Here is a 27,805-nt window from a genome sequence, read left to right as displayed (position 1 = left end):
TGGGGGGAGGGAAGCAAGAATGGGGGAAAAAATTGTAAAACTCAAAATAAATAAATAAAATATTTCTTTAAAAAAAAAAAAAGAATTCTCACCTTAGAAAAGGACTTATTTGTCCAAACTATTTATAGCAGTTTTTTTGTGACTATGATTTGGAAATTAAGGGAAAGTCCATCTATTGGAAAATGGTTGAACAGGCTATGAACAAACATAAGTGATTATGATCAAAGATCATTGTAACAAAAAATGACAAGCAAGATGATTTCAGAAATACCTGGGAAGACTTACATGAATTGATGCAAAATGAAATGGACAAAGTCAGGAGAACACTGTACACAGTTACAGCAATATTGTACAATGAAGAACTGTGAATAACTTATTTTCAGCAATAAAAAGATCTACGATAATCCCAAAGGACTCATGATGAAGAATGAAATTTATCTCCAAATTAGAGAACTGAAACTGTCTATATACAGACTAAAGCATACTGTCTGTCTGTCTTTCTTCCATTTTTTGGTCCAAGTTTTCTTGTATAAAATGACTAACAGAACTTTTTTACATGATTGTACATGTAGAATCTATATTTAATTATTTGCTATTTCAACGAAGGATGAGGGAAGGGAGGAAAAGATAGCATTTGGAATTCTAAACTCAAAAAAAGTAAAAACATAATTTGAAAAAATAATTTAATTGAAAAAAATTCTCTCTTTAGCTATAATTGTGAAAGGCAGAATAATGATGATGATGAAAATAATAGCTAACATTTATATAGTTCCTACAAGTTTGCAGGGCTTTAGAAATATCATTTCATTTGGTCATTACAACAACTTTGGGAAATAATTGCTAACTTTATTGTCCCCATTGTACAGATGATGAAAGCACGTCCAATGTCTTGAGTAGAGTTAGAAAGTTAGTGTCTGAGATCAGATTCATGCATCAAGTTTCCCAAATTCTAGATATATATATATATATATATGTATATATATATATATATATATATATATATATATATATATATATATATATGTATATATCCACTATACCATATACTCACCGTACCACTGTACCACTATACCCTCTAGGTATCTCCTTTTGCTTTCTATTTTTTATACTGATGTTGCGATATTTTATATTTTGACATTCTCTTTAAGTTGCTGCTCCAATTTTTATTTTGGCCTAATAGATTAGGAATTGGGAAAATAGAGACCCTTCCTTCAAAATTTTTCAGTTCTTTAGACTATATATTAAAAAGAGATATTATGTATGGACAAGAGCAATATTGTCATGAGAAAATGTTTCTCCCTGAAACCTTGACCCAGGAATCCTAAAACTGAACCAGAAAAATATCAGTTTTCTTCCTTTGGTTTAGTTTTAGGACTTACAGAGTAGATCACTAAGGTGAATTTTGGTGTACAAACCTGGTTGATTACGAGAAGTATAGGGAGGAGGGCCTTCAGATCTTAAATTGGATAATTTTTCTGTTTCATCCTTAGATCCAGTATGAGCTGTAGGGGCCAGAGTAAAAATACAATTATAAAAGAGAATGTTATTCTATACTCAAAGTATTTGGGGATTGTTTAGTTCAAAATTCCAGTCAAAAAGTTTATATAATAGAATATTGTTATATTTTTTGCTTACAAAAATGTTCCATGGGATAAAATCTAACATAAAATACTCATTTTAGATATTTTTAAAAATGATGTTTCCAAAGTAAATAAAGTAGAGAACTGAGTAATTCTATCAATTGTTTAAACAAAATAAAACTGTATCGTTGCTAGACTGACCTGTTGTTGTGAATTATTACAATCAATTAAAAATTTGTTTTATGATTTACTGATTAATCTCTTCCAAATAGTGGCAATCATTTTGTTATGCTTTATATGAATAAGAAAGAAATAGGTCACTTTCAGAGTAGTTACTAAGGTAGGGTAATTGGCACCTTGCCCTATGGTTTCAAAATTGAGAATACTCACAACACTCAGGCTGCTTCAGCAACAGAAATAATAGAGCTTAGGACCTAATTAACAGGATAATTCATCAAAAGAGGAATTCTAAAAGGAAAATTTCTTCCTTCCCATGGTTTACCCCATTCTCTCTCACTGAAGTACTCCAGATACCAAAATTACTGATTAGATCTCTGAAAAGACTTAATATATTGACACAAATATTAGTTCAAGGATATGTTTTCATTAGTATTATGAGTATTAATTCAATGATGCAAAATGTGATCCCTCCATATTTTAGTAGACAACCAGTATATGAGGTACCATTGATGATAGAAAAAAAAAATCACCATTTGATGGCCAACTATCTACATAGGAAAGTTTTTCCAAGCAAATGCAAAAATTCCACGTGTAAGACTGAAAATAGCATAAAGCTAAACTATATTAAAAATCAAATGTAAAAACATAACAATAGCAACTTCACTGCAATTCATAAAAACAGATGTTTCAAATTGTGTATATATGTCTGTGAATGTAGGAATGTATATATTCATATATCTCATTCATATACCTATCATTTTAAGTTTTTATATATTCTCTTCTTATATAATAAATCTTTCCAGATTTTACAATCCTGAGAGTTCTCTTGTAACAAAGCAAACAATTAAACAGAACTAACAATAGCGTGACTGGAATCTGAAAGTACAAGCATAAACTTGAGAACACATTGACTCACCTTGCATTTCTGGGAGTTATAACCAATTCTGAAATTTAAAAAAAAATATATTTAATGCCCTGAAGGAGAAAAAAAAATTCTTAAAAGTCCATATAGCAAACACTCATAATTTTTAACTTTCCATTATTAAAAAAGCTCCAACATAACTGATTAAAATCCATATCTATTGATCTAATGTTTGCTTTTTATGAATATTTGCTTTTCAAAAAAACTTTAAAGGAATATGATACTATCAGAGTCACATTTTACATCTATAGTTTGTGATTCAAACTATATAGTTGATGTTAATCCATTCTACTAAATAATTCTCTAAATCTTTTAGTCATTATTCTTATATTTAATAAAGGTTGGGCAAAGCTAGTACATTTCTTAATAGCTATTCTTATTTGTTTAAATACAAAGAGCATCGGAAATAAAATATATACTGAATTAATATATAACTAGGGACACAAAACTTACAGTTATTTAACTCATTGAAATTCAGGTAGACAAAACCTAAACTAAACAGTGAACAAAGATCTCAGAAATAGTATGTCAAAATTAAACAAGACCTCCCTCAAGTAAAGAAATTGAGATTTACTTAAATCTTTGTATTTAGGTGTTCAAGCACATATCTTCTGCAACAAACCAGTGATTTTACTGGTATGGAGTTTCTAGTGAGATATTTTCTTGTAGTATAATAGCACCTTAGATAACTGCTTGGGAAATACAGAAAAGGGAAATGAATATATTATCAGTGACCCATTAGCTGATATACTTAATACACATATGTGTATATACTTATCCTGGTTTGTTACATGCTCTATGTCCCTTCACAGAGGTAAAATGAGCAGAAAAGAGACCCCCTTTCCTTTCCTTTTCCAGATCCCTCTTAGCCACTACCTCTTTGCTTCTCTTTGACAACTATAGCCCACCCAAGGGTTCTAAGGCCCCTCCTCACTCTCCTTAGTCCTTGTCTTCACTCTCAATCCAACTTACCTGTTTGCCTATCAAATGGGACTTGTTCTCTGGCCAACTGCACTTCCTTTAATGGTAGGACTGAACTTCACCCAAAGAAGAAAAGGCTAAGAAGGAGGGGCTGAATAGGACAGTGGGAGGGAAGGAAATATGTATGTAGAAAGTACATGCAAAAATGAAAAAGACTACCTGGGTGGCTAGGTGGCGCAGTGGATAGAGCACTGGCCCTGGAGCCAGGAGTACCTGAGTTCAAATACAGCCTCAGACAATTAATAATTACCTAGCTGTGTGACCTTGGGCAAGCCACTTAACCCCATTTGCTTTGCCAAAAAAAAGAAAAAAAAATCAATGAAGAAGACTAGAACAAATACAAGTGCTATTCCTTTATTGGATTTATTGGCTAAAGAAAAATGCCATTTCCTGTTTCTTTGCTATTCAGAGATGACAAAGTGTGCCAAATGTGAAAACAGATAGAACACATTAGGAACAAAGAAAAAAAATTCACATTATTTTTTTAAGTTTATGAAGATGGCATAAATATCCACCATGAATCAGTTACATTTTTAAAAAGGAAAAGGTTATTAAAACTCAAACAGACACACAGAGACACCTACACTGTAGAGATGGCATATGGTGAGTTTATTTAATGTAAAAAAAATCTTTGCAGTTTAATTCACACAACAGATAATTAACCAGAATTGAGCCCAGAGCTACAAGTAAATATGTGTGAATGGCAGACAGCTTTGGTAGGAACAAGGAAATGAACATCTAAAAAAAATATGCCCTCAGTTGAGAAAAACTAGCCCTGCTTATTCATTTTTTTTTATTATTCAGGAAGGCAACAGACATTTTTAAGTGCACACTATGAGCTAAACACTGTGCTACTTGGTATGAATTCAAAAAGAGTAAAAACTGTCCCTTTTCCTCAAAGAGTTCCCAAGAATTAGGCATATAAACAAGAAAAAATAGTTATCTCTTTGTAATAAAAGATCTAATATTAAAGCAATTTCTTAAGTTTTGTATGTTTTTTAGAAAAGAGCATTAGAGTCACAGTAACTAAATAAATTTCAGTAGGCACAACTATCTCAGGTATCAGATGATTAAAGGATGTTTTTCTATATTTGTCAGTAAATGCTATTGTGTCTAATTTTAAGTAGAATTATTTACATCATATTACAGCTTACAAAATGAATTACATAAATAATTTTGAATTAGCTATATATTAAGCTGAGAAAAATTAAAAAAAAACTTTGCCATAGAAAAAAGACAATGTAGTCCAGACCATTTTATAGAGTAGATATTTTTATCTAAATGACAAATAGTATTTGTATACTGTCCTCAAAATAAGCCTCCTACATTCAAAACAGATTTGATATATCAGACTTTTCTAAGTTAATGATATGATCAATGGATTGTAAGTCTACAGATGGCAGGGACCTTAATGATCATTTAATCCAGCTCCCTTATTTTACAGATAGTATAAAGTACAGCTTCCAACATTATTTTAAAATCCCATTATATTTCCAATGCAATGCCACAGTACAATTTGTTTAAATTAAACAGTGCTAATCCATCCATTTACTGCCAAACTCCTCCTCTGGACCCAGAACCTCCAGTTGTTTCAAAAAACATGAAGTCCTAGAATGAAAATATAAAATATTGGGTAATTAGATTCAGAATTTAACTGAGCTAAGTTCAGTTTTTAGGCACAAAGCATAAAACAATAGTGTAATTTGTTTGACTAAATTGAATTCAGTTAGAAAGTCTAGTACTGATGTTTACAGGAACCTGGGGAGTACAAACATTTAAAATCAACAGCAAAAATGCTGGTAAATTGGTAAAATCCTAGGTTTTACTAAAAAATACTTTGTTTTATTTCTCTTAATTTCACTATTATCATACTTTGCAAAAAAGGTCACAGCTTTATAGAGAAAAGAACAGTTTTCACAAATCTACATCTGTCGCTACTTAGCAATATTTTACATTATATATATATAGTTTATTAATTTTCAATTAAAATGTAATTAATTTTCACATATATTTTGATGGATTTTTTTTTGTCCTTCATTCTTGAAGAGGACCATGATATCATGGATGTGTCCCATGACAAGGACGTGAATTGGATTTGAGGGGGGGGGGGCTGTGCTAAGTCATCAGTCTCACTTTCTCCTCTAGAGCCAACTGAATCCATTGGCCAGATATGGATCAGGACAACTGGAGATGACCCTGGATGCCAAACTTTTCCAAAGTCATGCTAGTAAGTATCAAGTGTCTGAGGTTGGATTTGAACTCAGGTCTTCCTGACTCCAAGGCCAGTTCTCTATCCACTGTGCCTCTGAACTACCCCTTATATATTATATGTTGGCTAACACATACTTGTTATTTTTACATAAAAATACTATATGATATTTTAAATATTATGATGAAGGACTCCTTTGAATAAGGAATATAGGTATAAACAGATTTGTGTTAGATTTACATATATGGGGATTGGCAGAATCTCTTTGCCTGGTTTGAACCATTCTAGTAGTAAGAGAATGAATTTGTATTTTAGTTTAGAGTTAATTGAGGAATTGAACAGCCTTTTCAATAATTGCAGAGACACATATACATACATATGCATTATACATGTGTGCACACATATATGTAGTGTTGTTTATGTGTGCAATAAACTCATGTTTATATGTATATATACATGTGTGCACATGTGTGTGTCTGTATGTGTAGATCCCTACTACTAGTACATATTTGGTTGAATATATCAAAAAAAATCAAAGATCCAGATAACAAATTCTGCATTTATTTTAACACACATCCCTCTCTCTCTCTGTACTCTGGTTGTAATTCTGGTCTTTTGAATTTTACTACATTTGTTTCTTCATCACATGACCCAGCCTACCAGGGAGGAGAATGGGGATTTATTACACTGTACCTTTGTCTTAGAGAGATGATTGAATATATGATCCAAGGCTGAAGGAGACATAAGAAACTGGGTCACTGTACAAAACAGCCAAAACCTCATCTTTTCTATTGTTACTATGAGTGATTTCAGGATACAAGACTGAGGCATATAGAAGTCTCTCTACCCAACTCATTCGTTTTCCTCATAGGAAACAATTTTAGGATAGTACCAAAAGGCGGGAAAAGAGAGGTATCAACTGTTTATGGTTAATGTCAGTCCCCTCTGTTGTTTACCATTTTCTATGGAGTAAAATTTACTGAACTTGAATATTCACTGTTACATTAAATGTTTAGAAGAGAAATGAGGGATCTTTCTACCTATATCAGTGAAAATTGAGATGTATAGGTTATTTTGATTTTCATAGAAAATCTTATGTGTGGGAGCCAAAGTAGACAAAAGAAAGATTATCTGAGGGTTCACCATGAATTTGAGATGAAACCTTGACTATATAAGCCCAGGTCTTGGGATGCCGGGTCACAGATGGCTCATGTGATGTTCACCCTTTTACTTCTGCTTTGCTCAGTCATGAGTGAATTTAATTAGGTCTTCAAGGTTTCCATTGACCTTTCCCTTTCCTTTCTTTCTCATGAATCCCTTTTCTCCACTTCTCCTAATTTCAGATTCTGTTTTGTTCCCTTACCTTTTATTACTACCTTGAGAGGCTGTTTCTACCTCTTCTTTAATCTTTCCTTCAAATCATTTTCTAATTCTCTTTCTTCCCTGTACACCTCAGATAAATTTGAATTTAAAATTATGAAGTTTGATTTTCAAATCTCATTTATCAAGGAGTAAGAGAACTGAAAAGCTTGCCCCCAAAGTAAGCTACAATACTCCCAAATGGAAACTAAGTCTGGATCTTTGAAAAACATTTGAACCTCGATTAGAACTGGAACCCATGAAGAATCTGGATAAGATTCCAAGTAATTTCCTGCTTTTGTAATCTGTAGGTTTGATTTGGAGAGGGAAGCAAATGGCATGTGGTTTTTCAGTTAGAAAGAATGACCTTGTCCCTGATGGGTTGCTTTGTGATTCTCAGTGGTTCTCACAGGTAGTGCCAAATATTTTAAAATGCAAAACAAATCCAATTTGGAAAGAAGCCTTCCCTTGGGCAGTTCAATGAACTATAGTTTTTCAGCTTCTGTTTCTTCAAGGTGTGAGGCAGAACAGTGTACTGGGAATCCTGTTAAGTTTGGAGTTAGAGCTCAAGATTCAACTGGATAAATTACTTAAAATCTCTGACAGTCAGCTTTTTTTCATGTGTAAAATGGGGAGAAAGCTCAACCTCATGGTCTTTCGGATTGCCTCTAGTTCTAAATCTATGGTCCATGAGAAGTAACCCTTCAGAATGCAAGAGGCAAGAGCTGTAACAGTACGAAACTGAGCCAAAGAACTTTAAAGAATATTCTCAGCCCTATTCAGTTCCTTCAAGTTCAGCAATAACACTCTTGTTCATAAGTGGAAATGGTGTTCTAACAAAGTCTTAGCCAGTTATAAATAAAACCTGAACAACTCTTATTTTTCTTGAGGTCCCTATAAGAAAGTAGACTATATGTCAATATTGGACAAAATGGTTTAGTCAAGAGATGACCTTGGAGTTGACACATATTGGTTATATGAATCTATCCAACTCAATCTCTCAGCAATTCCGAGAACTCTCTACCATTATAAAATGCAGAGCACATTTCATTTTGATTTCCATTGGTAGAAGAAACTTCCTTTTTGGGGGGGTTTACAATATAAATATGATTCCAGGTCCATTCCTCCTGCCTCAAAAAAGAAGGAATCTTGAAGAATTTTGAAAGGAGTGTGTTGTAGCAATGTACTATTTGCCCATTAATTTTGTTTTATTCTTTCTTCTCTCTTTCAATGAGTTTGGAATGAATTTTCATGACTGTATAGGATAACAAAAATAAAACTTGAAGGAAGTCTAGACTATTTTGAATAACCCCTGGGTAGTATTGGGGACAAGAATGCTGAGAAGCACTCAATTGTCTGTGTTTCTTTGTGTGTGTGTGTGTGTGTGTGTGTGTGTGTGTGTTCAGCAGAAAATATTACTAAAGGAATTTCCACAAGAAATTAATGTAGCAAAACAGTCCATATAGGTCAAAGACAAAGTTCATTAAGATTTTTAAGAAAATAACTGTTCTATTTTTTTTAACCAAATAAATGAAATTACATTGGATTTAGAAAAAGATTCAGGTTTCAATTCCTTTTGAGATTCATAGTACTTATGTGGACTTAATGCCATCTAAATTCTTTTCCTCATCTATAACATGAGATAGCTTGGAATAGATGACTTCTAAGTCTCTACTGACATTATATAATAAAGGGAAATAAGATGGAAATCAGAAGCCTGGCTCCTACTTCTTAGCACTTTTGTGTAACTTCTTTGTTCCTTAACTATCTCTTCTGTAAAATAAATGAATTGAATGACCTCTAAAACTCCCTTCTTAGCTCTAGACATTAGCAAAATTTCAACTGATCATCTCTCATTCCTATACATTTCTACTGGTTGTCCCCATTTCTAGAATATACTCCTTCACTGACTTCTCCTGAATTTCTTTTCTTCTTTCAAGATACAGTTAAAAACTGTTTCCATCATAGAAGCCTTTTCCTGATTATTTCAGGTACTCTCTGAAAGCATTCTTTCTCTCTTCAAATTTTAAGAATATGTTGTCTGAAGTTCTTTTCTATAATCACACTCTACCTTGTCAACCAAAAAAATGGGAGCTCTGTATAAATCCCATTTCTCCAAGCTGATTTTAAGTTTGGTAAGAGGAGAGATAATAAGATGCTTTACACAAAGTAAGTGGTTTACTATGTTTGCTATATTGTAGAATCCAATATTAATGTGACCATGGCAACCCACTTAGAAGGAGATGTGAAAAAAATGGCATTTGTGTGAAGCAGTAATCAAGCAAAGTTTGTCAGCAAAGATAGGAAGCTGTTTGCTTTTTTTTTATTGGGCAAGGAGTGTGAAGACACTAGGTAATGATTTTGAATTATGCCCAATGATCCCCACTTCTTTCAGCTTGAACCAAAATTGTTTCATGAGTATTTTCTAAGATCTGGATCCTGAGTGCGTGGAGTTGTAAGAAATAAGAACATGAACTAGCCCTTTCTAGTTTATAAACTAGATCAGACTGACTTGTGCCACTCTGAGCCATGAGGGACTCCTTTATGATATCCAAGGGCTTGACTACCCTGAATGATATTAATTTTGTGACTAGAATAAAGGACTACGTTCATTTTTAAAAGGAGATTTTTCAAAAGCACAACTTGATATTATTTGTTTTTATTAACTTAATTTTATTTTCCATCCCCAATTCTCCTCCTCTCTGCCCCTTCCCTCATCCATTGAAACGGCAAGTAATAAAATCAATACCCATTACACACGTGAAAGTATGCAATCCATATTTCACATTTGACATGGATATTATTTTTTCCAATTAATGAAACTAAAAAGAAATCAAACAAAATTATTAATCATTTACTTACAATGAGGAAGCAAGCTCCCAACATCACAGCTTTCATTTTCACATCAAGGTCCATTGGGAACTGAATTGAAAAGTTATCAGTATCTGTAAATGCTTCTTTTATAATTCCTGTCCATTGTTTTGTGATTTTTCCAACTATAGTCTCTTCATTAAGAGATTTTATCTAATGAGAGAGAAAATAAATTGCAATCTCAGATATTCTTCAACATAAAATGAGAAAAGATCTCATTTTTATTACATTAAAGAGTATCACAGAAATACTATTATTTGTAAAACAAAGATGTTGTACCTAACAGTAGAGAAAGAAAGCCATTAATACTTAAATTGGAAAATGTTTATCTGAGAAAGACTATTTCTCCCTGATGTCAAAGTTTCCTGAATTAATCCCTGTCATATATACTCAAATGGATCTATGATCTAAGATCTCAATGAATTTGAGAGTTTCTTCCATTTCTATGAATCCAAATAAACCTATCCTTTGTGACTTCCAGACCCAAATATAATAGAGGCCTTCAACACTTTCTCCCAATAACACTAGAATACTAGTGGGGTAATATGGCTATCCATACCATGTATTCTTTGTTTTCATGGCGTGACCAGTCCATCTTCTCTTTCTTTCCTCAATTTTTGTGATAGCATCTTTTATTCCTATTGTTTTCTGGAGTTCCTGAATAGTTGTATTATTTATTTTAATATATGGGGCTAAAGAGTTAGACATTGCTGTAAAGTAGCAATTCTCAAGACTATTACATTACAGGACAGATCAGCTATATCAGGTAGAAGTAGTTTCCTCTATGAGTTGCCTAAACAGTAAAAACAAGAATTTATTAAAAAAAAAAAAAGAAAAACACCCAATCCAACTCTCTCTTCAGGTGATTGTAAATTTCAGCATAGTCCCTGAACTCTTATCTACATCACACTCATAGGTAATGGTGTGTGCTTTGCAATTTCTCCATGGCATTACATTGAGCACTCTACATTGGCTCATACCTACTGTCATTTATCTTTCATTCTTGAAGTCATGACAACAGGATGCGGATGCTAGGACTTTCAAGTGAATTGGATTTGAGAGAGGGATTGCTGGTTTAAGTCACCAGCCTCACTTTCTCCTCCAGAGCCATGTAAGTCCAGTGATCAGATATGGATCAGGATGACTGGAGATGGTTGCAGATGATAAGGCTACTAGACTTAACAATAGGACATGGAACATCCCCTGTAGAATTTTGAATTTTATTTAAAAGGTGTGCTTAAGACATATTAGAATGATTCTATCATTGCTTTAAAAGATATGGGAGAGAATTTTATCACATTCCAAGGCAAGGAGGAAACCTTTCTTTTATATTCAAAATTATAAGCCATCATAAAAATATATATATGGAGGAAATATTACAGAAAGAAATCATTTGAAAAGATTTAATGAGATCAGAGTCCAAGGGGAGAGGTGAGGAAAAAATTTTAAAGTCACCCATGGGAAGAACATTGAAAATACAAATAACAATTGAAGATGAAAAGAGATTCTCTTTGATCTGGATGAGCATAAGAGCTAGTGAAAACATCCAGGAAAATGATGGAGTCTGGAAAATCCACTGTCAGCCTCAGCTACATGCTGTTGACAAAACTGAAGCCTTTATGTTTAGGTCTATCTCAGGAGGAATTTTTCCAAAGCTATGATTTGTAAAAGGACTCATAATTAATCACACAAGAGGCAACATGGTAAAATTAAAGCATTTGGAATTTGAGGACCTGCATTCAAAATCCACTAGTGCCTGAACTTTGGAAAATCTCTTAAACCCTCAGAGACTCAGTTGGCTCATCTGTAAAATTAAAAATAATTGTACCACAGGACCTCTAAGATCCTTTCTGATTTGAATTCTATAATTCCCTGATACTAATAAGCCAATTTTCCCCAACATAGAGCAGATCTCATTTATGAATATCATTAAATTATTTGCTTATATTCAGTTTTATGAGTCAGCTACCTTCCACCTCCTGCCCCCATGTGGTTTAACATCTCAGATTATGATCCAAGGTATTGAATCTAGTAAAAAATCAAATAAATAAGTTGTTAATCCACATAATCACATATCTATTTCAAATTCTTTTTTTAAACCTTACTAATATTTCTTTTCTTTTCTTTTTTTTTTGGTTTTTTTGCAAGGGAAATAGGGTTAAGTGGCTTGCCTAAGGCCACACAGCTAGGTAATTATTAAGTGTCTGAGGCCGGATTTGAACTCAGGTCCTCCTGACTCCAGGACTGGTGCTCTATCCACTGCACCACCTAGCTGCACCTAAATATGTTTCTAAGATGTAGATTTCTAATGCTATATTTCTTAGCATTAGCAAAATTTAGGAGGAGTAAACAGAGAGCTGGTTGGATTTAGAACCAAAGATTTTGGTTTAAATCTCAATGAGCAAATTCTTTTACTTCTCTAATCTTTCTATATCTCTAAGGATCTTAGATCTAAAGGTTCCTTCCACCTCAGATATTTGATACGTTTTTGATATATTACCAGATACATCTTTACAAAATCACATTGGGGGCAGGGGGCAATTGAAGTTAAGTGACTTGCCCAAGGTCTCACAGTTAGTAAGTGTCTGAGATTGGATTGAATGCAGATCTTTCTGATTTCAGAACTCTATGCACTGAATCATAGAGCTGCTCCCAAATCATCTATTTTTAAAAATTATAATATTCTAGCAATAGCTCCTCACCCCACTAGAACAAAGATATCAGATTAGAAACACAAATTATTTTTGAAGTGTGCCAATAGCTAAACACAACCTCTCAAAATAAGCAACAGTATAAACTTGATATTTTTTGTTCTTATCTTTAGTACAGAAACTCAGAAATATCATTGTCAATGTAGCTTACATCAAAGTCGAGGTTTGTGCAGCATCTGCAAACAATACATGGACCAGAGATTTTCAGCACTTCCTGATGCTGTTCATTTAAAATTGTAAATTTTGGTAGAAAAGGGTGCCAAGTTTGGGCAACGTAACCTACTGTTACACCAGGAGGAGACTGTATTTCCAACTGCAAAAGGTAAAAAAGATTTTAAAAATACTGTAAAATAACATGAAATACTTCAATTTTAAAACAAACTAACTTTAAAATAAGCAAAATCATGCAACAACAGTAGGATGTTTTTCAAATAGTTTTCTCTTAAACCTTTTAGATTTAGATTCTGTCCTGATATTCGCATGATTAGATAAAACCTTTGTTAATTAACTGAGTAAGAAATGAACTGGAAAGGCTGGCCAACTCAGTTCAAGGCTTAGTTTTTATAATTGTAGCATGGTATTATGAAAAAAGGAACCTCTTTTTAGGGCTTTGTTCATTGCAACCAGTGGACTTTGATATGATTACTACAAAAAAAAAAGGTTGCTAGCTGACAAATATATACTTCTAGAAGAGAAAGTAAGACCAAAGGAGAAAGATGAGCCATAAAATGTTTCTAGCTCTATTGCACCATGTTCGGCAAACATCATTTCTTCATGGGAGCTGGGTAGCTGTTTTTATCTGTGTGCTCACTCTCACTCAACTCTTACTCTATGTTCATTCTTCTCCTCCCATTTCATTGAGAGGTTGGAGTCTCACCAATACTTTTTAACCTATCAAATTAAGAATAATAGTTCTTATTTGATAGAAAAGGAAAGCCCAAGATATAACTGGACTAGATATCAATAAACCTTTGAGAGTTTTTCATGTCATCTCTGAGATCAGATAGGAGCCAGATGATAGAATTGTTAAATGAATTCAGAAATTAGTGGAATGACTGTTAATATCTCAATGTCAACTCTAAAAAGATCTAAGGGAATGACTCAAGCAGAGTATATTCCCCCCCCCCCATTTAGAATGTCTAGATTCTAAAAAAACCTGATTTATTGATGATGTGATGGGGAGAACTCATAAATTAGAATTGAATACTTGTGAAGTCCCTTCTAAGTTAAATTCTGTGAGTTTAACCCTAATCTCATGTTTAAGGAAATTAAAATTGGTAAAATCATGACTAATCCAAGGCAAAAATGAGAAATAGGCAATTAGTATCTCTCCTCTCTTGGATATCCCTTTCCTCAAGTACCTTCTTTATATTTCAAGTTTCTATTGAGCAGCTGGCTGTCAAGTGTCTACTAAGGTATTAAGGGTTAATAAAAGTGTTAACTATATACTGGCTTACTAAATCCTCCAAGGAGTTATTCAAATTTAAAAAGGGATTTTTTTTTGGAAAGAAAATTTAATGGAAACTAGGCACATGGATTGATTTTTTTTTCCTTGGCAAGTGATTGACCTTATCCCCCAATCTTGACATAATGGTTGCAGTGAAGTATATGGTAGCCCTATTTGTGATCCTGCCATCTACCATCCTACCAACAGTTTTCTGTCAATAGTCTTATCTGGAAATCTTCTTTAGCAACCATCTAGTCCTTTAACCATCCTTGAAAAGAAGGATCTTTTTACTATAACCTCTCCCCTTAAGTGGTCATCTAGACTTTGCTTAAATATCTTGAATGAAAGGGAATCCGTTACATTTCAAGGCTCCCTATTTGGCTTTTCAATGTCTACTAGTCAGCAAGCTTATTTTTAATTATATCGAACATATTATCATACTCTGCACCATCAAGTCAACAGGTATAATCATTTACTATGTGTGTTGGACTGTGTGTGAGCACAGGCAAATAAAATAGAGACAAAAACAATTGTTCCTATTTTTCAAAAAGCTCAGATTCTAATGGAGGGGATAATAAACAAATAATTATATACATACAATTCTGACATTTCTTAGTTCTACCCTCTGGGAGTCAAATACAAGTCTAATCTTTCTGTCATAAAATAACCCTCCAATGCCAACAGTTATCATGTTTCATGCCTACTTTCTCCCACCTCCAATGTAAATATAGTCTTTTATCAACTCATGTATAACAAGATTTCTAATTGGAGAGATCACTGTTTACAAGTTTTGCAGCAGCATCATGAACAAGTATCTTGGACAACAAAAAGATGTTCACTGACCTTTTGGAGGCAACAGGGGAAGCAACAGGAAGAACACCTTAAAGGTCTCTGAAAGGTTATCACTTCCTTCCCTAAATTGTCCAGAATTTTGATAACAAAGGGTCTTGAGGGTCCACAACAGTTTCGAGTACAGCAATCATTTTCCTCCACTGCAAAGTAAACTCTCTGTCCAAAACTGTTCTTAATTTCATATTTGTTGTTGGTTTCAAAACCTGTGAGTACTAAAAATGAAAATAAAATAAGAGAAGATATGGTAATTAGCACAAATAAGGCCACTATGGTAAAAGGATTTTAGCACAAATATACTAAATAATTTCCAATTATTAATTATATTCTGTTGTATCATGTGGGGCAAACTGTCAATCTTCCTTGGGACTTAGTTTTCTATAAAACAAGGTTATGCCCTATAGGGTGATGGGTTGCAACAAATCATCTCTAAAACTCTTTTCAGATCTAAAACAAAGGAAGTTCAATTGCTTTTATTTTAGAAAGAATACTTAAAAATGAATTTTTGGTCATTTTTTTTGTCATTTTAATGCATGAAAAAGAACTTTTATTCTTCTTCAGATTGAACTTGTGTTTCCATTGATATAATAACTCCTGATGAGAAAACTATCTCTACCAATGTAGATGAGCATTGACTGTGCAACTTTAAGTCTTGCATTGTCTAGAGAACTAAAAAAGTTAAGAGAATTGCTCAAGGTCATAAAGTCTTTGAGGGTGTGTGTCACAGATGGGACTTTGAAACCAGGTTATTCTGATTTAAAACCTGCCTCTCTAACTCTGTACTGGTTTTTGAATAGAAACATGGATTTAGGATAACAGAGTGTAAGACACATGATATAGAAAGTAAATAGGGGCAGCTAGGTATCACAGTGTATAGAGCACTAGTCCTGGAGTCAGGAGAACCTGAGTTCAAATCTGGCCTCAGATACTTAATAATTACCTAGCTGTAGGACCTTGCACAAACCACTTAACCCCACTGCAAAAAAAAAAAGAAAAAACCCTAGAAAAAAGAAAGGAAATCCTCTATTATCCATTCATTTAATAAATACTTATTAAATATCAAATATCAGTATGAATATGATCTTAGATAAGAACCTTAATCTCTATGGAACTCAATTTCCTTATCTGTAATGAGAAGGGAGGAGTTGGAAAATCTTCCAGGTTTATATATAGAATCTTAATTGTAGATTTCATAGAAAATAACATTAAAAAAATTGCAGAAAGATAGGTTGGAACTAGTTCATGCAGGATTTTAGATGACAAATGACAGAATTGTCATCTTGGAGACTGAAGATTTTTAAGCATTGTTGTTACATGGTCAGACTTTTTTTATTTAGGGAAATTATTTTATCAGCTGTGAAAAAGATAATTTGGAGAGGAGAGAGACTGGAAGCAAAGAAACCAATATGAAAGTGATTAAAACTGTATCCTTACAGTAATAAGACATGACCTTACCTCTATTCATAGTGACAAGATGAGTTGAGAATCTGAATTAGGGTGGTGGGTGGATGGATGGATGCAATAGAGGTTGTGGAAACTAGTCCTTAAAACTCAGCAAGTAATCAAATTGTAAAATGGATCTTTTATTTGAAGATTATGAGCCTAGGTGATAGTATTTATGACAGTGACCTCCAAATAGAACTCTGGATAATGGATTGGTGGAAATTACTTGCCATTTTAGACTTAATTGAGTGAAAATGGATGGATGCAATAGATATTGTGGAAACTGGTCCTTAAACCTCAGCAACTAATCAAATTGTATTGGTTTATCTTTTATTTGAAGGTGATGGTACTTATGATAGTGACCTACAAACCAAACTCTAGATAATGGACTGGTGGAAATTAATCTCCATTTTAGACCTACTGAATTTGAGATACTTATGAAACAATTTTTTTTTTTTAAAAGTACAGCATGGTGTTGTCAATGAGGAATAGTTCAGGAGAAAGATTGGTACTATGTGGTTTTAGAAGTCATCTTTAGTAAGATCACAGCAACTGATGAGTTCATCAAGAAAATGTGAAAAATAGAAGTTTCCAGAATGCTTACAGTTAGAGTACAAGCGATGGCTTAAAGGAGACTGAAAAGGCACAGGCACGATCATATTGATAAAAGGAACTAGGCTACAAAAGTGTGAGGAAAGACAAAGGTGAAGAGATTTGAAGAAGATGGAAGTAGCAAGTATACCATGAAGACTGAAAAATGCTCATCACATCTATCAGTCAAGAGATTTTAAAGGAAGCAACTACATTTGAAAGTGCTGTTTACGAGATCAAGATGTAGATAAAGGGAGAATAGAGATGATAAGTTTAAAGGCAATATTTACATGGGAATTGAAAAGTATATGATGAAAATATCAGTTTGAGTAAATTTCATTGTGGGTGAAGGGAACTAAGCATTAATAAGACCTGGAGAAAAGCAGGGGATCAGGTTGTGAAGGTTAGACCTGAGCTTTAGGGAAAAAACCTCTGATGACTGGTTGGAGTATGGTTTGGAATGGAGCAAAATTTAAGGCAGGGAGGCTAATAAGAAATTTTTGCAATAGTCCAGGCAAAAAATGATGAAGACCTGAACTAGAGTGCTAGCTGTATAGGTGGAGAAAAAAGAAAGGAGAGATGTTATAGAGATATATCAGTAAGCTTTGGTAATTGATAGAATATAAGGAAGTAAGTGCAGTATAGAGAATAAAACCAAGATCTCAAGCCTGGGTATATGGAAGGACAACATTGTCCTTAACCATAATAGGGAAGTTCATAAGAGAGTTGAGTTTTTTTTTATAATAAATAAATTCTCTTTTTCTGACATGCTGAGTTAGAAATAGCTATGGGTATAGCTTAAGAGCACTTAATCCCATAGCCTTAGCTATCTCAAAATATCCACAAAGTAATTAGAAATGTAGGATATGAGTTCAGGAATGAGACTAAGATCCAACAGTAATCTGTACAGAGAAAATCATGAAACCCATAGTAGTTAATGATCTCATCAAGAAAGTATAAAAAGACAGAAGAGAATTCAGGAGCTCCTTGAGGGGAAGGTCTGTCTTTTGTTTTTCTTTGTACATTCTGTACTTAAATTTTAGTATTTGAGACATATTAGGTTTTAATAAATGCTATTGACTAACAGGGTCTTGGGGTATAGAGAAAATGAATGATTCAATTATTGAGAAACACAGCAGAGAACCATATATAATGTTATTCTCCCTTCACTATGGTTCATTTCTCCAACTGAAGTAAGAAAACACTTTATAGACAGGTGTTGATTAAAATGCAATAAGGCAGGGCGGCTAGGTGGCACAGTGAATAGAGCACCGGCCTTGGAGTCAGGAGTAACTGGGTTCAAATCCGACCTCAGACACTTAATAATTACCTAGCTGTGTGGTCTTGGGCAAGCTACTTAACCCCATTGCCTTGAAAAAGAAAAATGCAATAAGATAAATTATTCTCTTAAGGGTACAGTAGATACATACCTTCCAAAATTTCAATTTGCTGGTGAATCAGTAACTGGTCTATCTATATGAGTGAAACATAATTAATAATTATTAGATCAATTATTAGATAAAAGGTCTATAATTTCACTAAAAGAACTCCTGGATGATAAAATTTTACCAGTAAAGACCAGTAACATCTTTGCAACTTAAAAGTCTTAAGAGAGTTGCCTAGAGAAGTTAGAGGCTAAATGGCTTATTTAGGGTTGCACAGCCAATTTATAGCAGAGCTGGAACTCAAACCTAAATCTTCCTGGTTCTAGGGTCAATTCTGTATCCTCTAGAGATACACAGTGACTACTGATTACATATTATCCTGTCAAATAAAAGCCTTGAATCTCTAACACATACAAATCTGTCATGAAAAGATCCCCTTTTTTTAAAATTATTGGGCAGCTAGGTGATGTACCAGGACTAGAATCAGAAAAACCTGAGTTCAAATCCACCTCAAATCCACTTACTATTTTTTTTGACCCTGAGCAAGTCACTTAACACTAATTTAAGCTGAAGAAGGAAATGGCAAACCACTCCATTATCTTTACCAAGAAAACCGTAAATGGGGTAATGATTGAAATGACTGAACAGGGCAGCAAGGTGACACAGTGGATAGAGAAGTGGTCCTGGAGTCAGGAGGACCTGAGTTCATATTCAGCCTCAGACACTTATTAATTGCCTGTTTGTGTGACCTTGGGCAAGTCACCTAACCCCATTGCCTTAAATAAAAAAAAATTTAAAAGTTAAAGAAATGACTGAACAGCACAAAAGATTTATTTAATAAAATCTGCATCACTAAGACTAGTTTCCCTAATTGCTCTTCATTCTTGTGCCTTCTGTCTGTTGAGTGATTCTCTAGTTTCTTTGTACATGCTTGCCTGCATGCTGTCTCCTCTTTTAAGATGGGAGCTCCTTTAGAGCAGAGACTGACTTTTGCCCTTTTTTATATCTCTAGCACTTCTGATAGTGCCTGGCACAGAATAGGCATTCAATTAATGTTTATTGACTCTATAAACTCTGAGAAAAAATTAAGCTAAAACTAAAACCCTAAAGAACATAACATTTTCACCCATTGTTTATAGTCAGCCACCATCGAATGATAAAAAGTAAAATCTACATTTCAAAAATGCAATTATAATTCATTTTTGTATCATCTTTTATGATCCGTACATATCAGGATTGTATTACTCTGATAATTCTTCATACCTATTTAGGAAGGAATGATCCCACAAACTTGAGAGACTACCTGATCCAACCTCTCTATACACCTGAGCTACATTCGTCTGTAATGTGAGATGGGTGGTCATCCAAGTATAATGCAAGTTCCTCTACAAGAGGGAATATTTTATTTCTGTTTTTGTTTTCATGGGGCCTTACATTGTCCATGACAGATACATAGAAGTTTTTACTGAACTAATCATCCAGTTTTTGCTTTTTCTTTTCTGGGTAACTACTATTGTGAGGCATTGGGGTCACTGCTTGGAATATGAAGTTAAACAAACCAAACAGCTATTAAAATCCCCAAACTTTACATTTTCCTGAAAACAATTTTAATTTAGCACTTATTTCAACTGAAACCTGAGCTGTAATCACAATTTTCACCTAAGCATGAAAATATTATACAGATCCATTGCATCATTTAGAAAGCCAATTTCACATGCCTTTAATCTATTTCTTTTATCTTCAATGTTAAGTGAAATAAATTTCAGGATCCATTCCTCTCTGACTGTTCTTTTTTCATCATTATTTTTGCTAATTGCCAATTCCTAGATAATGTTCTTCTTTTTTCTTCTTTACATGATCTTGAGGACCTAAATCTTCTCCCTTGCTTTCCACTGAAATGACTTACAAATTTGTATACGCCCTCCAAACTTACTCCACAGAAGTCCTGTGTCTCTAACTGGATGTTTTATATGTCTACTGGAATGCCTTGCCTACTCCTGAAACTCAAGATATCTCCAACTAAACACTTCCATTGCCTCTGGATAGTGTATGTCAATGGACTGCCAAGTGGTTCTACTTAACTTCCAAGATCATAACTTTCTTTCCAGGCCACATCTTCTTTTGCTCATTGTCTCCACTATTAGAATGGAAGTTTCTTGCTGTTAGGTACTATCTCACGTTTATATTTGAATTGGCATATAAAGTGTTTAATACAAGTTTTTAATCTATTCTTTCCTGAAGACTTCTTTGATCTTTTCAACTGAAAATTGCCTCTCCCATAAATTTCTTTCTTTTTTTTTAAGGTTTTTGCAAGGCAAACGGGGTTAAGTGACTTGCCCAAGGCCACATAGCTAGGTAATTATATAGTGTCTGAGACTGGATTGGAATTCAGGTCCTCCTGACTCCAGGGTCAGTGCTCTATACATTGTGCCACCTGGCCACCCCCCCATAAATTTTTCATAACACACTGTGATCCTTTCCATTCCCCTGAACATACTCTACATTGTGTCATGCTTAGCATCACAGAGTCACCATAGATTAATAATTGGAAAGACTCCTAGAAATCATCTAGTTTCAAACTCATTTTTTAGTTGGAGCTCAGAAGGATGGATGAGTTGCCTAGAATTTCTTAGGTGCCAAAATTTGAGACCTGGTCTCACATTCCTCCAATCCCTGTCACACACATTTAGATTGTGATCTCCTTGAGAGAAAACATTGTGTCTGGTATCCAACTTTGTATTCCTGGCTTGTATCACTGTTTCTTGCACGTGGTAGGTCGATTCAATTCAACCAATATTACTAGAATAACAGGGAGTAAAATGTTCGTTGATAACTATAAATAATGCCAAATTTTAACTTTATGCAAAGTTGCTTAACCCTGTTTGGCTCAATTTCCTCACCCATAAATGAGCTAGAGAAAGAAATGGCAAACGAGTCAATAACTTTGTCCAGAAAACCCCACATGGAGTCACAAAGAGTAGGATGACTGAAACAAATGAACAAAACAAATAGAACTCAAAAACTAACATTCATTGATTTATTTTAATGGACTTTTACCTTATATTATGGAATGCATCTCCCTCTCTTTTGAGATATATGTTGAATATATATTCAAGAGTATATGTCCAAGAGTAAGGAATATCATCTGTTATGTTGCTACCTAACCCTAATTATTAAAGGGAACAACTCTGAGTTGACAGTCAATCAATTAACTGTTCCATTGTTATTCATTCAGGTCCTACTCTCTGATGGGGTTTCCTTGGCAAAGATACGGGAATGGTTAGCCATTCCATTCTACAGTAGATGAACTCAAACAAATGTTGACTTGCCCAGAAGAACCAAGCTAAGGTCACATTTGAACTCAGACCTTCCTAATTCCGGACTTAGAGCTCTATTAATTAAGTCACTACTTGTTCTTCAAGCCATAGGCATTTATTAAACTTCAACTCCGGACCAAAACACTGTGTTAGGACTTGGAATTACAAAGACAAAGGATAAAATAAATCTTACCTTATAAAATTAAAACAGACATTGATGAGAATTTCACAAAATCAGAAATAATCATTGGGTTGTGATCCACATCTTAGAGATGAGATCATGGATTTATCCCAAAACCCAAATTGGAAAGGAGAGAGGGTTAATTCAGTACCTGAGTTAAGTATTCCAATCCAGGTGGACAATTTGTTGATACTGTTGCTGGATTCCATTGTGCCCACTGAGACATGCCAGGCTGAGGTTGATTAGTAAGGACGGGAGGCTGTTGATAGCTAGGAAAGCCAATAGGTCCAGGGCCTGGATAGCCAGTCTGTTGTGGAGGGCCTTGAGGGTGAAATAATGAAGAGGTTTATAATTTTATGTACCAGTACATTGCAGAATATTAGCACATTTGAGACAATATGTTGATGATTCAAAAAAACTACATCCTGAAATATTCAATTTCATAAGTTAATATCATATTATTTTTTCAAATGTATTGATTCAAATTTCCATGTACCTAGGTATATGGACTGTACCTGGTATCTCTCATACTTTTTCCCACTTTTTCCAGCAGTTCTATGATTAAAAAAAATGTTTCATTGATACTTTTTTCTACTTTTTTTTAAAAACTGTAATCACTATAACACTTTCTATTCCTGTGTCTATACTTCTTCCTCTGTGCCAAATAAAAAGTTTCCCTTGAAACAAATAAATGTACTCAAGCAAAATAATATGAATATTGTCTATAAACTGAAAAAATATGGCTTCATCCATGGTCCTGTGGGCCATCACTTCTCTGCCAAGGGAATAAGAAATGTCATCCATCAACAGTCTTTCAAAACCTCAATTGGTTATTGTATCAATTATTCTTCTTAAGTCATTTACAGATATTTTCCTTTGCAATATGTACCATTGTAGAAATATTCTTGTTCTAATTATTTCATTCTGAATCTGTTCATTTCAACAATTCTGCCAGGTTTCTATAAATGTTACTTTCATCATTTGAAATAATAAAATAATGTCACATTACATTAAATCTTAATGGGATCAACCATTCTCTAATTGATAGGTACCCAGTTTGTTTCCAGTTCTTTGATATAAGAAAAAGTAATGTTTTAAATATGTGCATATGGGTACTTTCTCTTTAAATATCCAGTATTGAATTAGTTAATCAAAGTTTGTGCCTTTTGGGGCAATTAAATTGGGGTAATTAAAATGTTTTCCAGAAAGGCTAATTCACCCAAAGTACATCAATGTGACTATCTTCCAACAATTGTCAGTTTCAATTTTTTTAATCATTTACCAATCTGATAGATGTAAAGTGGAAATTTAGAATTATTCTATTTTTTCATCTCTCTTATTATTAAATAGGGCTGCTGTTTATAGGGTGGAACAGTGGATAGTATGCTGGCCTGGAATCAGGAAGACCTGCATTCAAATTTGGTCTCAAATACTAGCTGTGTTACCCTGGGCAAGTTCCTTAACTTTCTTTGCCTTGGTTTCCTCTGTAAAATGAACTACAGGAAGAAATGTGAAATCACTTTAGTATCTTTGGCAAGAAAACCCCAAATGGGATCAAAAGAGTCTAACATGACTGAAAACAAAGCAATACTATTAAATATCAAGAACATCTTTTCAAATGTTCATTGATAACTGTCTTTCTCCTTTTTTAAGACTATCAGTTCATATCATTTATTCACTTATCCATCGTGGGAACAATTTTTCCCATGTCCAAGGACTGTCCATCTCCAACTACTTTGGCTTCTATTCTTTCAATCAAGCAATCATCTAAAAGTACAAAAAACTACAAAACATAAAATTAAAGAAGACTGCTTAGAGAACACTCAAATCATAAACAAAGTAAGCATGTTTCTCAATGAAATAACCAAAAAAAGGAAAATAAGACATTTTTTCCTATTTTTTCCTATTAACTTGATTTTTCCTCTGGCTTGATACTGCTATGCCATATCTCAATATCAGAAAATCAATAAAGGGTCAGTTATGTCATGAAGCTTATTCACTAAATTTACATACTTTTCTCATCAACAAGCATCTCAGATGACACTTAAAAGTTGATTTCCTCTTATTTGGCAGTGGTAACTGTTTTATCTCCATGTTGACCTTGCTACAAAAAAGGAAGCTCATTTAAAAATCTGTGTATCCTTATGGCAAAACATACTGCTTTATATATAATAGACTCTTAATATCCATTGGATTGAATGAGAATAAAAGTACATAGATATTAAGGAAAAGTTATGATCTATTGCAAAACTGGAAGAGGCTGGAAAACTCCAGAAATCATGTACAGAAACATCATAAAAAACACAGTAATCTGGGACTATTTAGAATCAACAATTATGGTCCCTGAGGGGTTTAATGTTTCACAGAAAAGAATAATGATTTCCATTTCTTATGAGAACTATAACTCATCAATCAATATTAAGTACTTACTATATATCAGAATTCAGAGTATGTGGAAGATCATTTAATCTATTCAAGTGGGCAGGGAGCTATGCCAGACATTTTAGAAATGTCTCTATACAAAATACTTAAGATATTTTTTGTTTAGAAGGTATTTTGTGTGGCTGTCTAGAATGATGATATTCCTTGATCATTCCTAATAGATGAACCATTATTGGATATTAAATAAAATCAAGTCCCACCTCAGCTTTTCTTATTGGACAAAGGCACACATTAAGAATTATGACTAGATCACTTGCAATGGAAGAAACTTATAAATTAAGATTTCCTTAACCTTTTTTTCATGTACTTTAGATTTTTTTGTCAATCTACGGAAGCCTAAAAACCTCTGACAATAATGTTTACAAGTGTATAAAATTATATGTCTTGGATTGCAATGAAAATAATTATATTTGAATTATCAATCTTTTACAAAACTCATTGACCAGAGATTACATCTTATAAAAATTTTGTATATAATGAGATCAATGACTGAAAGAACTGAAATAAGTCCTACTAAGGGAACTGAATTTATAGAAAGAAAAATAAAAGATCTCTATTTGTGTGCTATAGTCTCAAGTGAATTTGCATATGGACTCACTTGAGCAATATTTTTTGTGGCTAATCAGTTCAAATCATATAACTGTCCTTGGTTAGGACATTGATAGAATGTTCTTGATATATTGAGTGTATTAGTCAGAGTCTGAGTGATATGCAGTTGAGTTGGATTGATTCAAAATTCAAGTACCTACTTTCTAAGAATTAAAACTAAGGGCTTTAATTGCCTCATGTCCCTTAAATGGTCCTGAAAAGGCCAATCACAGATAATCCTAGAATCTTTGATCCAGACAGAGAACCAGGTCCCTTCCAAATAGACATAGTTAACTTAATGGAAGTCAGAAAGCAGGTCCATTTCTCTGAGAGTGGTTCAGATCTCAATGGTAGGTTTTGAATTTTATTTAAGAACTCAATGAGGGACAGCTAGGTGGTGCAGTGGATAAAGCACCAGCCTTGGAGTCAGGAGTACCTGGGTTCAAATCTGATCTCAGACACTTAATAATTACCTAGCTGTGTGGCCTTGGACAAGCCACTTAACCCCGTTTGCCTTGCAAAAACCTAAAAAAAATAAAAACCTCAATAAAAATTGAGTCTGATTCTCTAGGATAACTTGAGACAAAAGATATACTCAGACTCCTTACCTAACACAAGTATAAAATGTGTTTTGTTAACTGAAACAATTATTAATGTTGGTTTCAGTACTCATGATTATACATTTGGACAGTGAAACTGCATACATTCTTACTAAAACATTCTAACCAGTGATCATAAGAGTCTCTGCTGAGCACCAACATCATAAAAGAGTTCATCCCAATTTGGAGGCCACTCACATATTGGAAATATTTTTCTTACACTTCATTCAAATAGAATCTTCCTGGTAAATTCCTTTCATTAGTTTTAGTTCTTTCTCCAGAACTAATCTCTCTTCCGCATGGTAACCCTTCAGCAATCTAATGATACCTATGATGTGTGAGCACCTTCTTAGAGGTGCTTAGAGCTAAACATCCATTGTTTATACAGTGATAGACGTTTAGTGTCAGAAAAGAATTCTGAAGTCATACAATCAGATCCTTGCCTGAAGCATGAATTAGTTCTAAAATATTCCAAGAAACCATTACCAAATCTAGTGCCAATGCTTCAAATTTGGTCAGTTTTACTATTAGAAAGTTAAATCTAATATGGTTCAGCAGAAAGAGCAGAAACCATAGTGTCAGAGGACCTAGATTCAAATCTAGATTCTCTTGTTTATTACTTGTGTGACCTTAGGCACATCATAATCTTCATGAACCTCAGTTTTCTCATCTGCAAAAGGAAAGGATGTGGTTAGAGTGTCTCTTACAATTAGGGTAGATTAGGTTTTCTTCCCCACACCTCCAAAAAAAAAGAAGTAAAATTTATTTTGTCTGTTTTTGTTGTGTGTGTGTGTGTGTATGTGAGTTGTGTGAGGGAGAAACCTAATTAGTCCAAGGGACTAAATAAGGGATCACTTCTTGCTATTTAAGCATAAAAGTCCATACAGGAGGACTCAGATGTTGCATACTATTGGTGAGGTCAATATGGCCAACACAGTCAGGAAAGTTGCATCCAAGGGGCAGCTAGGTAGCTGGAGTCCAAAAGAACTAAGTTCAAATCTGACCTCAGACTCTTAATAATTGTCTAGCTGTGTGATCTTGGAAAAGTCACTTAACCCCATTGTCTTAAATAAATAAAATAAAAACACATAAAAAAGGAAAGTTGAATCTAATTGAATCAATCTCTAAGAGATTTTCCATACCAGGGCTAAGTAAAGTCCCTCTTCTAAACTTTTAGATGGCTTACTAGAGTCTCATTTCATTCCAATTCCAAATGTTGACAATTTGACTGGTCAGAGTCAAGACTACAATAAGGTTAAGAGAGATGGTCTCTGAGATCTCTTTTTTTTCTCTATAGGTTTATGATTCTCAGATCCTCTCTCTATTAAATTGAAACTTACCTCTTTGTAATTTCCATTCATTGGTTCTAGTTCTCTCCTTACGATCTAAGCAAGTTAGATTAGTGTATTATTATAAAAAAAAAGAAAAATATTGGACTAGGAATTTGGAGACCTCCATTTTGTTCATAGTTCTGCTACTAAATAGCTATATCAGAACCATGGACAAGTTACTTCAATCTCTTTAGGCCTTAGTTTCCCTGTTACTAAAAGGAGGTTAAATTATTGACATAATAATAATAATAATATTATTATTATTAATAATAAGGACAACAGTAACAACAACCATAATAATAATAATAATAATAATAATAATAGTTTCTAGCAGTCCCTTCCTGTTCTAACATTCTGTCTTGTTGGAAAATTCTTGGAAATGATTGTCTTTCAACTATCTGAGAACAGAAAGTATTGTCTTTCTTCTCTAGTTTAAACAATCCCAATTCCTCCAAGTGATTTTAAATCCTCTTACTCTATTCTAGCCTCTCTCCTTCTTTGTAGCACAAGGAATTGTTCCTTAATATCTTGGACTTCCCTTTATGAATAATCTCTGTCTAATGATATAGCCTAAAAGGTAATTAAGGTTTTGTTTGTTAATTTGTTTCTGTGTTGTTTTTGGCCAGCCACATTCCATCATTAATTCATATTAAGCTTTCAGTGTAATAAATTTCCAAATATTTTTCACATTCTCCTTTTCCCATCTTGTACTTGGGCTGTTGCTTTTTTTTTGGAATTAAATGCCATCTTACATTTCATTCATTAAAATCTTTTCGTATTTCTATTCTGTTATCCGATACTTTAGCTATCAGCTTTATG

At 33.7% G+C, this 27,805-nt stretch overlaps 2 protein-coding genes across 4 annotated transcripts in view; both read right to left on the bottom strand.

Annotated features, from left to right (window-relative positions):
* The window catches only part of LOC141490820 (phospholipid scramblase 4-like), a 31,344-nt gene extending 27,202 nt beyond the window's left edge, over positions 1-4,142 (bottom strand). For both annotated transcript variants that reach the window (XM_074191121.1, XM_074191122.1), the window contains exons 1-2: positions 2,677-4,142; positions 1,416-1,502 (exon numbers count right to left, since the gene is read on the bottom strand). In XM_074191121.1, coding sequence (XP_074047222.1) covers positions 1,416-1,502; positions 2,677-2,683 — 94 coding nt within the window. In that variant the 5' untranslated portion in view covers positions 2,684-4,142. The remainder of the gene's footprint in view (positions 1-1,415; positions 1,503-2,676) is intronic.
* A 104-nt stretch (positions 4,143-4,246) lies between these two features.
* The window catches only part of LOC141490822 (phospholipid scramblase 1-like), a 55,121-nt gene continuing 31,562 nt past the window's right edge, over positions 4,247-27,805 (bottom strand). For both annotated transcript variants that reach the window (XM_074191124.1, XM_074191125.1), the window contains exons 4-9: positions 22,178-22,347; positions 18,574-18,616; positions 15,104-15,324; positions 12,965-13,126; positions 10,094-10,255; positions 4,247-5,271 (exon numbers count right to left, since the gene is read on the bottom strand). In XM_074191124.1, coding sequence (XP_074047225.1) covers positions 5,212-5,271; positions 10,094-10,255; positions 12,965-13,126; positions 15,104-15,324; positions 18,574-18,616; positions 22,178-22,347 — 818 coding nt within the window. In that variant the 3' untranslated portion in view covers positions 4,247-5,211. The remainder of the gene's footprint in view (positions 5,272-10,093; positions 10,256-12,964; positions 13,127-15,103; positions 15,325-18,573; positions 18,617-22,177; positions 22,348-27,805) is intronic.

Source organism: Macrotis lagotis, chromosome 6, assembly GCF_037893015.1.
Source record: "Macrotis lagotis isolate mMagLag1 chromosome 6, bilby.v1.9.chrom.fasta, whole genome shotgun sequence".
Classification (NCBI taxonomy): domain Eukaryota; kingdom Metazoa; phylum Chordata; class Mammalia; order Peramelemorphia; family Peramelidae; genus Macrotis; species Macrotis lagotis.
The sequence above is the reverse complement of the archived record's forward strand: the minus strand, read 5'-3'. Positions and strand labels throughout refer to the sequence as shown.